General features: G+C 39.3%; 1 protein-coding gene across 6 annotated transcripts in view; it reads right to left on the bottom strand.

Annotated features, from left to right (window-relative positions):
* plecb (plectin b) overlaps nucleotides 1-15,122 on the bottom strand; it is a 115,013-nt gene that overhangs the window by 79,510 nt on the left and 20,381 nt on the right. For 3 of the 6 annotated variants that reach the window (XM_079240591.1, XM_079240590.1, XM_079240589.1), the window contains exon 1: nucleotides 13,187-13,269. The exons of the other annotated variants lie outside the window; for them this stretch is intronic. In XM_079240591.1, coding sequence (XP_079096717.1) covers nucleotides 13,187-13,232 — 46 coding nt within the window. In that variant the 5' untranslated portion in view covers nucleotides 13,233-13,269. Of the gene's footprint in view, nucleotides 1-13,186; nucleotides 13,270-15,122 lie in introns of those variants that run through there. 6 annotated transcript variants of the gene reach the window in all.

Raw genomic sequence — 15,122 nt, forward strand, 5'->3', positions numbered from 1 at the left:
CAACCACCAACCCCTCTAGTGTTTCTCATGACAAGCCAACACTGTATTAAATCATCACCTAATGACACCGGCGATCTGGGAAACATCTCACTCGAAAATAGGACCAGTTTAAAATGCTGTTCAACAGCTGACTGTCTACAGGAAGTGTTTATGGTGAATATATATATATATATATATATATATATATATATATATATATATATATATATATATATATATATATATATATATATATACACATATATATATATATATACATATATATATATAGTAATGCAAAACTTCACATAATGTGGATTAATTATAATGTTATGGTTAAGATAGTCACACTTATGTGTGTGTATTTAAAGATTACAAGGATTTACTGTACACATATATATATTTTAAAAATATATATATACTTCCGCTGGGCTTTTTAACATTGATATCTTCTTTTAAGGGAGTTACATCATAAGGATCAATAATCAAACAAGTTTACTACTTTTCAGACATGTTACCTGTGAAACAAGGTAATATCTGTAAGCTTTTGAAAGTCCACCACATTTCCCACTGAATCTCATCACCATCATTATCAACATCATCATTATTATCCTGTTATTCATAAAACATTTTGTGGTATTGCTGGACTACATGCCTAAATGTCCTTGGGCAAGACACTGAACCCTGATTTGCCTCCCAATGTTCCTATCGGGGTGTGTGTGTGTGTGTGCCTGTGTGTGTGAATGGGTGACATGTGGTATGAAGCACTTTGACTGGTCAGCATGACTCGAAAAGCCCTTTATAAGTCGGGGTGGGGAACCTTGGTCCTCGTCCTGACAGTTTTTGATGTCTCCCTGTTTCAACACACCACATTCAAATGAAAGAATCCCTGTGAAGCTCTTGATAAGCTGTTTGATCCGTTTCATTGAATCAGGTGTGCTCAACTTGGGATACATGGAAAACTTTCAGGATTCTGCCCCTCGAGAACCAGGGTTCTCCACCGCTGATGTAAGTGCAAGTCAATTTACCACTTAACAAGACATGTAAAGATCACTGTACATATGTTAGTGGTGAAGGGTAAAAGGAGATGGCACATATCAGAAATGAAAAGATTTCAGGATGAATACGAATGATGCTGCTGTACCCCATATTGTACCCACTGTACAATATGTGAAGATTATTTCTGAAAGAAAAAAAACCCCAACTCATTTAAAGCAAAGCAAAACAAAGTTAGACATGTTTTAGTACAGAAAGTTCAGGTAAAGTCCCTAAAATGGTTTGATGCAAATTTGCAGCAACTGGTTAAATTTTAAAGCCATTTTTCCCTCCAAACATGGACACTCAGATAGCAAGTGTTCATACTAGAGAAGGGAATGCTGGAGATGTAACAAACCAAAGAGAAAAAAAGGCCAAAGAATTCAAATACAGAACAACAGGATGTCAGGAAGATACTCAGACTTTCCTCCGGGGCATCTCATGCTGATATTTCCTGTATGGATGCTCTGCAGCCAAACATATTAAAAATAATAATGCCAGACTAACATTGCAGGCCAAGGAGACACTTCTTTACAAAAAATATTTTCCCCATCTTTTGTGTTCTTTGCTATTCCTCAAGTCAATGTTTCAATTTCAAAGTTTTTCAGTATAATAAACTTTTGTTTTTCTTGTAATGTCACTTTCTCCAGACAAACTCTTGTAAACTTCAGTAACATAGCACTCATAGTTATTAGCTGCTGAAGTGTGACAGTATTGTACTGGTATCATACCATTGATAGAGAGAAATGAGTAATTAAAACATTAGAGAAGATATTCAAAATGATCAACCTGTTTTGTTTTTTTTGTGTGTGAGTGAAAAAGAATACAGAGAAAGTTCAACATGTCTTACTGCAGAAGACATCCCGGCCAGCATGTTGTGGGACCCGTAAGGGTTAAATTTGGGCTACAGATAAGGATGCCCCATGGTTTTTCCTTTGTTTTCTGTGTTTTCCTACATCGGTATGGGTTTCAGCAAGGTCCAACTTGGTGAGTTGTACAGGACCCCTGTAGGCTCCATATCCCATCCAGCATGTCCATGTGGGGCTCATCAGGGTGAAATTTGGACTATGTGGGTACTGAACAGGTATGGGCTTAAGGTGGGCAAACTTTGCAGGTCCCATGTGGTTTCAATTATGTAGAACTCATAAGTGAAGCCCACATGGGCTGTATGAGCCTCATGAGGTAGGTAGGTGGGCTAGGTGGGCTTGGGTATAAACAGGGCAAATTTGAAGCCAACGTGGGCTGACTAAATGGATCCCAAGTTGTGGCCAAGCTGAAACCCAGTCAGAACCACTTGAAACCCATACAGCAGAGGTGTCCAACTCTGGTCCTCAAGGGGCCACAGTCCTGCAGGTTTTCCATGCATCCCTGTTTGTACACACATGAATCAAATTGTGCAGAACTTCATTGGCTGTTGGATGCATTTAATGTGAGCCAGGTGTGCAGGACATGGCCTTCAAGGACCGACTATGGACACCCTTGTCATACGAGCAAACACAGGTGAAGCAACCGTAAAAACTGCAGACAAACCCACATGGGACCTTTATCTGCAGTCAAAATGCACCCCTTATGGGCCCCACGCGGGCGTGGTGGGGGGATAAATAGTCTGAAAAAAGTCATTGTATGAGGTGCACAGAAAAACATCAAACACAGTTGGGGTCAGATCTGTTCAACATTCCTTCTATTAAGAAGCTGGAAACTCACCCATCAAACAAAGAAACAGCTGAGTTCAGCAGAATGAACTAATTATTTACGTTTCAACAACTGCAACATCGCTGTCCTACAACTTTACTCAAAAACAGCCTCACAAAGCTGCCGAGCTGACACAGCACTGTGCTTTTACTCTTCTTGGCAGTGTAGTGAACACTGGCTGCTATCAGACACACAGCCTCCCCCAGCCAGTAACAGTGACAGTGCAGCACTTCTCCCCACACTGTGGGAGGTCTTTGAATTGTGCAGCAGCCTGATGGAAGCTCAGTGGGAAGGTTTTTCCATGGTGATCCCAGAGAGTCTGACTGTAAAAAGGCCTTTGAGTGAGAGAAAAACCTGTCCTTGTGGATTTTGGATTCAGAGTCAGCAGCACTCAGCAGAGCGCACAGAGGGTAATATACAGCTCACACTGCTAAAACAGGGATATAAACTGGAAAATTAAGTAGCTGCTAGTGAAGACGAGGCAGCAGTAAATCTGAGCAGGGCAACAGTCAACGCTTATTAGGTGCGGTCCATGCAGTATTATGAAGTCAGACTGGACGATACTTCTCTGATGCTCTGGAACTATAGATATAAAAACAGACTGCATACTGCCACAGTACACAATAATAACAAGTTTAAACCATCTTCTTCTATGTTTCCATCAATCGCGGATACAAAAACATCTACTAGGCTCCATAATACGAGTGACTGATTCAACACCATGGGTGGTGTCATAAGATTTTCATTGAATACAGTTAGTAAGCAATACAGTTATCAGTTGTATTATTTTACTTAAACGGCATATTATCCTGTTGCACAACCTCTGCATGCAATGTAGGATAAAACGTAAAGTTCACTGATTATTCCACCATAATCATGATGTTTTAAATATGACAGATCAATCAACAAGTCTTACAACAACACTAGATTGAAGGGGTGAATTATATTCCAAATATTAATTCTTTTTTTACTCAAATTACAGAGAAGTAGGATCTCTTCAGTTTCTAAATGCATTGTGGGAAAGAAGCTTCTTAATAAGCTCAGGATGTACTTTACAAACTCACTTAACTGAATTTAGTGAACCTCCAGCAGTTTCATATTCATTTTAATTGAAAGACCATGAAATGAATATGAAATTATGTCAAATATTAGCTGATTCACTGAACACCTGCATTGTTGCAGCAGATGCAGAGACACCAGGTTAAGGCATGCCGAGATTCTCTCTACAGCTGCTGTCCACCTGGATCAGTTTACCTCCTGCCTTTGTTACTTCCTTCCTTTCTCTTGTTTCAGCTGCATTCCTCTTTATTCCATGCTTACCTTTGCTTGAATAAAAGGACTCCATGTTGGGAATTTACAGTCCAGAGACCTTTGGAACCTCAACATTCACAGCAACGTTCCCTGACAGCTTTCTTTAACAGCTTTAACTTCTTTTTATCTCAGCGTGTCACGTTGGATCTTTGATTTTCTCTCGCGATGTATGTTCTTTCTTCGCTCTCTGTCAAACACGTCACACTGTGTAGATCAACAGAGAAGTCTCCCTCCTCCTTCACAGGTCAGAGCCACCCTCCATAATAATACCTCTGCTTGTGTGAATGTGTGATTGTGTATAGGGCTGAATTCTTTGAGAGAGCTAAAATTTCAGAGCAGCCACAAAGGCCAACAAAGTTGTCAAGATAAAAAACAAAAAACGAGTGAGAGTATAAAGTTAAATCTGGCCTAAATGTCCCTGCTGGATTAGCAGACTTAAATAAGCGTCCGATAATAATTACTGTTAGGTTGAATTATTAGTTAGAGCTAAATGTTATATATATATATTTATGCAGCTACTGTGCAGTTGCTTTTAATCAGGATAGGAGTGCTTGCTGTGGTAACATGGACAAAAATCTCTGGCATAACTTTCTTCTGAAGAAAGAAAATACACAAAGGCAGGGAACTTTGTGGCGATCAAAATACACTGGACCAGTGCCAACTCCTGTGGTCCCCGAGGCAGCAGCCTTTGAAGTTGAGGAGGTATGAGTATTTAAGTATTATGAAGGTGAAAGGCTGTCAGGTATATATGGGATATAATACAGTGGAGGGAATTTGTTAGGTAAAATTCCAGGATTAAGCCAGTGAATGTAAATGTTTTAAACCCATTGAAAGTCCCACATGTAGCATGAGTTATATCCTGTAAGCAGAGTAAATACTAGCTGTAGCTGTTGTAGTGCACTGTAGTGTAAGGCAGGTGTTACCTCAGGTTAATGATTAGCGCCTATTCATAAATTGCTGCACAGCCTGACACACATTAACCCGGGCCCAGATATGGGATGGACTCAGGAAGACGTGGACACAGAGAAATGTGTATGCTCTGATAGCTCTTGTTTGAACGAAGTGCTCTGTTGGCACAATAATAAAAATGGAGTGCACATCACCACCTTCTGGTTGATACATGACTGAAGCCACAAGGAACATTAATGTTCTTATTTAAGAGAAGTGCTTGAGCCTCCTCTACATAGACAGAGCCATCAGTAAATGATCCTATTGATGAATGGTGTATAAAATTACAATCATAAAACATTTGGCATGATATTTTGGTTGTTTTTAATGTTATCCTCTGTTGGAGGGTGAGGATGCGTAAAGCAAAGCCTCTGCTGACAGATGTTTGTATACACGAGTGATTAATACATTTCAGGACTTATTGAGAATTGTTGAGATTCAGTGGCTTGAAAATATTCTTGGATAATAAACTTTTTTTTTCAAAGACATTTAAACTGTGATACTAAATATCCATTTGGAAACTCCAAACTGGAAAAGACATTGTGCACCCAACAAAAAGCCTGTGGAAAATATTTCAGGTACTGTTATCAAACTTATATCGGCTTGTGGAGTGATTTTGTTTTCCAGCCATTATAAATACTTGTATCTGCATAAAACCGTCTTCAAGAGACACTCACTGATGATCCTCTTTCATTTACAATGAATGGGATTATCATCTGAAAATAAATGGATGCAAAAGATTTAGTCAAAAAAAAGTTCCAGGACTTCACATAGCCTTGAATTTCAGGTTATTTCAGTCACATTGGTCCATTTTCACTATAATATTTCATTATTGTCACCAGGCGCAAGACATTATGTGGAAAGTTCTGGGTTATCAAGGTAAGTATGGAGGCGACCAGAAACAGCAACACAATGACAGATGCTCTTTTCTGCTAGTTGTTGTCATAAATGTCTATGTGTGTGTGTGTGTGTTTATATTGGCTACAAACTTGATAAATGATATTATTTTTGTGTTTGCAACTTTTTGTGCTGAGACAAACCAATTATTTGTAACATTCAGAACTGTCCTTACTTTCTGTAACTAACACTTGGCTCACTGACTCCGTGTCTGAATCCAACATACATGAAAACAATCCAAAACCTGCATTTTACTTTTGTCAGACGGGATTTAAAGCAACACACTCCCACAGAAACACAAACCCAGAGTAATGTAGGAATACCATCGCTTGTCTTTAGCTTCTGTTTTGTCGTGTTTATGAAGAGGGAGACACAAAGTCAAATCACAGCTGTGCATTAGTCTAACTATACCCTGAGGTCTTCCCCCAGGGTCTCACCATTTCCCAAAATAACTCAACAACAGAGAGAGGAAACTGTGCATGATGCATTTCCAAGCAGGGATACGGGGAAAACTATGTGACATGAATGTTCTGAATTACTTGCAAATTGCCGCAGGGCATAATGGGGAGGGGTGTGAAAGCAGATATATATATAAAGCTCTAATAACAAAGTGCAGATGGACAGGATTGCTAAAGTGATACTGAAAATGTGGAGGTTTTGCAAAAAACTGCAGGAATAAAAAGTGACTGAAAGGAATGACTGGAAACTCTGTAGCTCACTATGAAGGGCCTGCCAAACAACACCAGTCGAGGAATTTAACGATTCCCATGTGAAATACTGGGTGGAATGGGAGGAAAGGGTGGAAGGCCAAAACAATAGTAAGAATCTCAAGGTCCATAGTCCTGTCCCATCTTCTAAAGCACATTACAGAGGCCAACAGCCCCACCATTATAACCAGACTATCCTCCCATGTCAGCCGGAGTTACGTGCGGCTGATAGAAACATTACAAACACTGAAGGTCAACCCTCTGATTCCTCCCGTTTCAGTAAGACAGAGGTGACACTGTTTTCTGCATTCCTGTGGTGGCTCTTCATACTTGGTGGACATGAAAATGTGGATGTGGAGAGAGCTGAAAAATGCTTGATAGTGGGAATTAATTCCATTTCCTGACCAGTGTGAATGCAGCACTCGCTGTGGACCTGGGTCTGCTACAAGTCTCACTCCTTGATTTACAACAGGAATTTATATGAAAATGGGGAACTATAATTCATTTTAGTTTGTTAAAGTGACAAAGAGGTTGTTGTGCCTTTAACAGAAAATTCCTGTAAATTTAATTTCAGTTTGTCACCAGAGTGGTTTCTCATTTATTATTCTTCACTATAAAGTCGTAGTATTTCCTTTATTTTGGTTGATGGTTATTGTAACTTCAAGGGTCAAAGTGTACATCCACAGCTTGTATACATGCCATATAATCTGACACATTATTAGAACAAATATACCTGAACTTACATGACAAGGCGGTTCATGCTGATCATGATCTCAGAGGTTGTTTGTATGAAATGAAAAGGACTCATAAGGACGCTTAACTTAGCAGCCAGTTGCAGTGTGTTCCCAGCAGATGGTTCCAGCAGATGAGTCATTTGTTTGTTGTCAGATAAGAGGCCTAAGACACTTTCAGCCACTTTAAAACAAACCCCTCTGGCAAACAAACTTAAATAAATGTATCGGGAAATAAGTGAGTGAGTCACTTCCTGTGTGCTTATGATCTAGTTAAAGGATCTGCTGTTCAGTTGTCGCTGTAAAATAAAAAAACACTGGTTTAGTTTTCCTCGTGTGTGTGAATGCAGACAGAGGATAGAACACATCAAAACTGTGATTTACTGATGTATCTTCAAAGTTCAGAGACTGTGCTGCTGAACGTCATCTCAAATCCAAAGGCTCAAACTGATGTCAGTTCCAACAAATTTTTAGTTTATTCTTATCAAAGCGTTAATTAAGCAAAGTCTCATTCCATTCCTCTGACTCGTCGTTTTGCACTGCACTGCCTTTTTTGGCATTTTTTTGTGAAGCACACTAAAGCCCAAATGCTTTTGGTCAAAGAAGCATCACGCCTGACTTTGGAGCTGCAGCCAAGACAGATTACATTGATTTTATCCAGGCTTCTGTAATACTGAACAAGCAAACAGATCCATTTCAGCGCTGAGGAAAATGGCTGAACAGCAGCTCAGTAATGCAGTAATAATATCATGGTTTCTATCAAGCCACCAGTTTCTATTCATGGAGCTACGACTTCCTGAAACTTCAAAAACCTCCTGCAAATTTCCCTTCCTGTCTTTGTGCTTTCTGTTCTGTCAGCAGGAGTCTAAGATGCGAGCCATGGATCCAAAACAAAAGCAAAACAATCGCAACAAAAGAAACACAAGTTCCCCATAGCATGAGAATCATGATATCAAAGATGCATTCCATAACTTTTTTATCTTAAAACTTTGAGTCCCGGACTTGTTCTATGACACAGTGACATCTATCATGTGCATTTCTAGAGCCGCTGCTTTCTAGAGAAACTGCACTATAGAATGTTTACATCCAGGACGCGACGTGATGTTTCGCTTCACAGTAAAATAAGGAACTGGTTCTTTTGAACACGCAACGTCACTGATTCAGCAAAGAAACGCAAGAATAAAAGGGAGTAAGAGACAAAACAAGAGTCACCGTATATCGTCTTTTGCTGGCTGGAGAGAGTGAACAGGTCAGGTAGGATGCAAGATGGATGCTGAATTAGCCGTCAATAGGGGGCGCAATTTGGGAAAATGGCAAATGTTCTTCTGTGTGTCTCTAAAAGAGCTTAAGCAGTGTGCTAACAATGTGTTCAGAGATCCCAGGCATACATTATTTACTAGGGCTGTGACGATATGCTTTTGTCCCGATTCGATTCGATTCCGATTTTTTGGGTGCTGATTCAATTTAAATTGCGATTCTCACAATTCTTCAATTTTTGCTCAATTTTGTAGATTAAAAACAAAAAAATGTATAAAACTTATTTTTGATCGTCATTTTTCTTGATTTCTTTTAGGAAAAAACAAGACAGTAGCCAGACCATCATTCTGCTGCTATAAAGCTCAAGAAGACAAATAAAAAGATCAATAAAAACAATAAAATGACATGAATTTTATAGTAGATGTTTTTTTTATTATTTGAAAAAAAAATCAATTTTTTTTAAACAAAAATAATCAATTTTAAAATTGTGAAGCAAAAAAATCCAGATTTTCAATTTTTCGATTCGATTTTCCCACCCCTATTATTTACCCAATTTAATGCAACTAATGTTAACATGAAACACGTCGTGTCGACAGAAAGCCTAAGTTGTGCTCAAGTTCAGATCTGACATCAGACTTGTGACACCGAGTCATTTATGTTTCAGCTGTGCTGGAAAACATAAAAACCTTCAGGTTTCATTATAACCAGTGAGATCTCGGTCTAAAGATGTCACAGTGGATCTCATGATGCTACAAGTAGAACACAGCGCTGGAAAGTAACACTGATGATTTATGCTGACACACTTAGAAACACACAGGTGTGTATAAACAGAACAACTCACCACTGCAGTGCATCTCTTTTCCTCACACATTCACACACACTTTCCATGTTACCCTAAAGTGCTGCATTGTGTGGCAGACCTTGTCCTACCTCTCACTCTGCTGTAAAATGAGAAGTCATTCATCATGATCTCATGCTGCGGCACCTCCTCACGTCAGGCAGCAAACAGGCCCGAAACCTTCCTGAATGCAAACATTGTTTTCTGTCTTCAACAAACCACTGATAACATGACCGGCTGATTCTCACTGACATGTTTCGCTGTTCACATTAAGCATGGCAACATTTCAAAGCAACCCCCCCACTCCCAGAACTGTACAGCAACACTACAGTTTGTTGTTGGTAGAAATGTCAGGTGGGTGTAAAAATTACACAAGAACAAAGACGTCTCAGAGGTTGGAGCTCAGGGAATGCTGGAAAACTTCCCAGTTTTCCAACTCTGATTGCCATTTACGTACTGCATCTCCGTTTGTCTGGATTCATACTAGACATAGCAAAGAGTGTGCAATGCATCCTTTTCCTCTGGCGTGTTTGTCCAGGAAACAGAGATGCAGCAGGGTGAGACAGAAGGAAGGTGATGGTGTATAAGGGCACTCTGCAAGTCAAAAAGGTTGATGCAGGAACAACAAATGAAAGGATGACTCTTTGTTAGTAGTCGTTTCCACAATGCATAATAACATGGAAGGGAAATCCCTTCAACTCTGATTTGTCTGCGTAAAGTATGACGCATGCAGGATGACGTGGTGCTTGCACAGTGTGTATGTCTGAGTGTAAAAACATCCAGAGTGGAAACTTTCATAGGCTGTTAACTCCAAGAAACATGATGACAAAAATAGTATTTCAGGCTATTTACAGTTATTTAGAGTCAGTCCTTCACATCATTCATTCATTCATTTTCCGAACCGCTTATTCCAATTCAGGGTCGCGGGGAAGCTGGAGCCTATCCCAGCCGGCTTTGGGCGACAGGCAGGGTACACCCTGGACAGCTCGCCAGTCCATCGCAGGGCGTCCTTCACATCACAGATCAGTAAATTTCTAAACAAAGGCTAATAATGTTTCAGCAAAGCTTATATATAAATCTGACAACAGACTTAATTTCCTTTTTCCGAGATGGAAAGAAATACAAATACGTCTGCAACTAAGTACATTTCCTGAAGATAAAAGCTATTTCCTTCAGACAAAGAGGGGGATTGCATGAGAATATGTTTTGTTTCTTACTTTGCTGATATCCTGCTGATGCAGTTTGTAATTCACAGTTTATTGTTTGAGCACAGAAGGCCATGTTACATCAGTGAAGGTACAGTAGTTAAACCTACTCTGCAACAAAACGCTGCCACAATAAGGAATTCTTTCTGACAGTGTTAATTTGTAAGAGAAAGCATGAAAAGCAGCAGTTCTCTTGCTCTACACGTAACAATGTTCAGATAAAGAGGATAAAATAAAGTCTGTTAAAGCTTGGTTTAGTTTAACTTTTGAGGCTGAATACTCACAAAAATAAAATGTATCAAAAAAGTTTTAACTTTTCTGGAACAAATTTTACATTAAGATGGAAATGCATGCAGAAAATCTCAAATGTTTTCCTGTGCTCTAAACAGTCCCAAAGGGAGGAGTGAAAACAGAATAATTCCCCTCCTGGTGTGCAGTAGCAGTCTGTGATTATCAGTCATGAGGTAAAACATGAGATGAGAAGAAGGATATCGATCCAGGGATTAGATGGTGAAACTGAGGAGCGACTACTGAATCAATCTCATTGATCATGCACCCAGCACATGCGACAGATCCCACACTCATATCCTCAGATGCTACATCTCACTGTTCCAAGCAACTGGATGCTGAAGAGGAAAAAAGTCTGATGAATGATCCTGATGCAGACACTGGTACTCTACATGTCCATGTGTAACTTTTGCACTCTAGTGAGATTCAATAAATACAGTAGTGTGACTGTGGTGAAAGTCACACACCAGATCTACAGAAAGACGGTGTCAGACACATGCTTTGGTGTAATGACATAGATTTATTCTGGGACACTGACATTCTGGAAAGCTGAGATATTTGCTTAATCCAATCATCTCTCATGCTTTGATCATAAATACTGCATGTGATTTAGTAAAGCCGTGTATGAACACACTTCTAACAGAGACAAAAGACAACAAAACATGTGGACAAGTGATTTATGGAGTCTTTTTATTTTCTTTTTCTAAGTTTTAAGTAGATGAAATCCATGTCAGTGCACCACTGCCAGACAACTACCACCATTAACTTCTTTTCTCTTAAAGCTAAGGAGTGATTTGGACCCATACAAGGCCTTTTATTTGGAAAAAAATTCAGAATAATATAAATCTGACATAGATCAATTGAATCAAACCTACTTATTCCATTACAGGGTCACAAATGGGCTGGAGTCTTTCCCACTATTAAAGGGCAAGACACATGGGTGTGGAATGGACAGGTCACCAGTACATCACAGGGCCAACACACGATAACAAATAACCAGCCATAATAACCCCCAGTGAGAATTTAGAGACACTAGCTAATCTAACAAGCCCTTTCTTAAACTCTAAGGAGACGCCTGGAAAGAACCCAGGAAGAACATTCAAACTGCACAGAGAGAAAGTCCCAAAAGTGGCTCTGAGGGTGAAGAACACCACACCCAAATATCTTGTTTTTCTATATTCCCTTATCCTTTTCCAGATTAATGAGGGAAAGCAAGATAACAGAGTAATCTTAAGTAATAAAATGGTGAAAAATCACAATATCTTGAGGCTACAAAATTAAAATCTCATAACGCTTTGCTTTGTCAGACCAATTATTTATATATAAATATATATATATATATATATATATATATATATATATATATATATATATATATATATATATATATATAGGTAATTAGTGTGTGAAAAACACTTTGAAGCACTGGAGAGCACTTTGTCAGCTCTTCTTTTCTTTGCTTATATTAATTATTCCTTTCAACATTTGTTACAACACTAATTGCAACATCCAATTAAACATTTTTACAGGAGCATAACTGACTCCTTTCAGTCATCCTGCCTCTAAGGGTCACTCCAGAACAGGACAGAATCCTGTTCTTATCCTGTTTAACATTTTAAAACTAGAATGACAACATAACTAGAAGCAGCACATGCATACACTGCAATGGATCATCTGAGATAAAAACCTGAAAGGTAACATGTTGAAGAGACACATTTACAAGAAACTCAGTGTGATGGAAGAAAGATAAACACTCACTGACAAAAATTATGCTAGAAAGATTTCTCATGATTGTGTATATTGCTGCTGTTAGTCATTCATTCCATTTCCTAGTTTGCATGATAAGAGAACTTTTTCTCACACTGTGCCCAATTTCATCATTAACTTCAGTTCCGGAGAGATGATGTTTCAGCTTAGTGTGGTTGTTTTGCATGGCAAATCTGATGTCTGAGAGTAGGTCAATAAAATGCCAGCATGCATCTCTCCAGTAATTGTGTGTTCACACAGCCTGAGATGCAGTGACATCTCAGTTTCAGCGGTCAAGTGTTTCCTATAGAAACACGGATCATACTCATGCAAGAAGAGCCGAGTTAAAAGTGTCTGAGCCGCAGCACGCTTTGAATTTTTGCTGGTTTTCAAACAATAGTTGTTTGACACCCCTCCCTTCCTAAATTACAATAAGACAATATAACGTGTCCCTCAGTTTTTGCCATTTCATTGTTTAATAGCAAGCCAGGCCCACATCGCAGGCAGATAAGTATAGATTCTTTCCTTAAACCAAAAGCAGAAAAGGAATACCTTTCAGAGAAGTGATCTCATTTTGGATGGACCTGGGGTTGTCCATTTGTGCCTTCTGGTCTCTTCTTGAAGAATGAAAATCAGTGCTCTGAGTGTTTCAAAAGTCTTGCGTTTTTCTCCTCAAAGGAAGACAGAAGTGTTGCCTTGTCTGAGCAGATTCCTGTGTCTGAAGTTCAAGTAAGAGCAGCGTCTTTTCTGTCTGGCTTTGGTCACTTTCCTGCTCTGCCCTCCACTGCAGGTCTGCTGACCGGGAGTCTCCTCTGTTTTGGTTCCTGTGATACACCATGTGCACGCACATACACTCATTTACTGTCTCACACGCACACACAGACAAGCCTACTGTGTGTGCAGCATGAAGCTCCTCCCACAGCCCTCCTTCTCTCGTCCTGCCTCTTCTTTCAAATAAAACCGGCTTTTCATTCAGACACTGCACGACCAATTCAACCACTGAGTGAGTTAACGATCAGCTTTGACACAGACGAGTCAGTCAGGACAGAGTGGACCTACCTGTCATTGTCATGCTTAGGTTAGGAAAAAAGGCACTGGAAAACAAAGAGTACAAGGTGGAAACAAGTTTCACTGACAAACAGAATAATGGTCCTATTTGATGGACATGAAATATTGTTGTGTGGTCAAAAAAAAATGTAAGTGTGTCCCAACATTTTGTCCCAACATGTACAAAGTGACATGTTTGACAGTTTAAAGGTGAGAATTTGATCATATTTAAATTTAGAATAAGGGTCGGGTTAAAGGTTGTGAAAAGACTAAGGAATGCTTTGTATTTACAATGATTCCCCTCAGGCAACACGCATATATATGTGTGTGTGTGTGTGTGTGTGTGTGTGTGTGTGTGTGTGTGTGTGTGTGTGTGTGTGTGTGTGTGTGTGTGTGTGGTCGTGTGAATGCGGGTGCACCCTCATAGAGAAACCACACGCCCACACCACACCCAGATCTCTGCAGTATTCCCAGAATGACCCTGCCACAGCAACCACACATGATGGCAAACTAGAACTTGGTGCTTTGACCAAGAATCAATTTCACAATAAATTGAACCTTGATTACAATAAATTAACAATTATTTCTATATTTTTTTGTTTTTAGCCATGATAGCTAACTGAAAGTTTGTTATAAACATTGTCATTCAGCAGATTTTGACTTAAAATGAGTGAAAGATAACTGTTTAAATATATATATGATCCTTTACTGAGTATTTTATTACATATATTTAAGAGAAATAATTTCAATAATTGACATAAGCAAGATTATATCAATTATTATTTTCTACACAAAGTTTCTAAACACTAATTAGAAAGTCAGCATCAGCTAGCTCCTTTAAACCAGGAAATTTCTATCATGGTAGATAACTATGAAGGAACATGTTTCAGAGAGAAGAGTCCTTCCACAACATCAGTCAAATGTTTGATCCCATTCGATTTCATGGGAAGGTGTGTCCAAATGTTTGACTTAATATCAATAAAAGTATCATAAATAAAGCCACAATCATGTTAATGGATCGAAAGAAGAAAAGTAGGCACTTTGTTTGAGGGAAAAAATACAAACAAGCAATCTGTGCTATATGGGCAGCCGACCAGGGCAATCAGGGCGACAGTGTGAGTAAGAGCGCAGAAGCAAAGAGAGGAAAAGAAAATGTTTAATTTCCACCCATTTCCATGTCAAATTATGGGGATATGTCCCCCCTTTTCTGTGGTAGGGCACTTCTCACTTGGCGCTGCTGGAGAGGGGGGTGGGGTAATTAATATCTACACCATAGACCAGGGGTAGGCAACTCCGGTCCTCGAGTGCCACAGTCCTGCAAATGTTAGGAGTTTCTCTGCTGCAACACACCAGACACACATCAGACCTAATCAGCGGACTTGGGCAGAGCTTGACATCAAACTCTGCACAAATCTGCTAATAAGCCATTGATTTGAATCAG

The sequence above is a fragment of the Telmatherina bonti genome, assembly GCF_933228915.1.
Source record: "Telmatherina bonti genome assembly, chromosome: 5".
NCBI lineage: Eukaryota > Metazoa > Chordata > Actinopteri > Atheriniformes > Telmatherinidae > Telmatherina > Telmatherina bonti.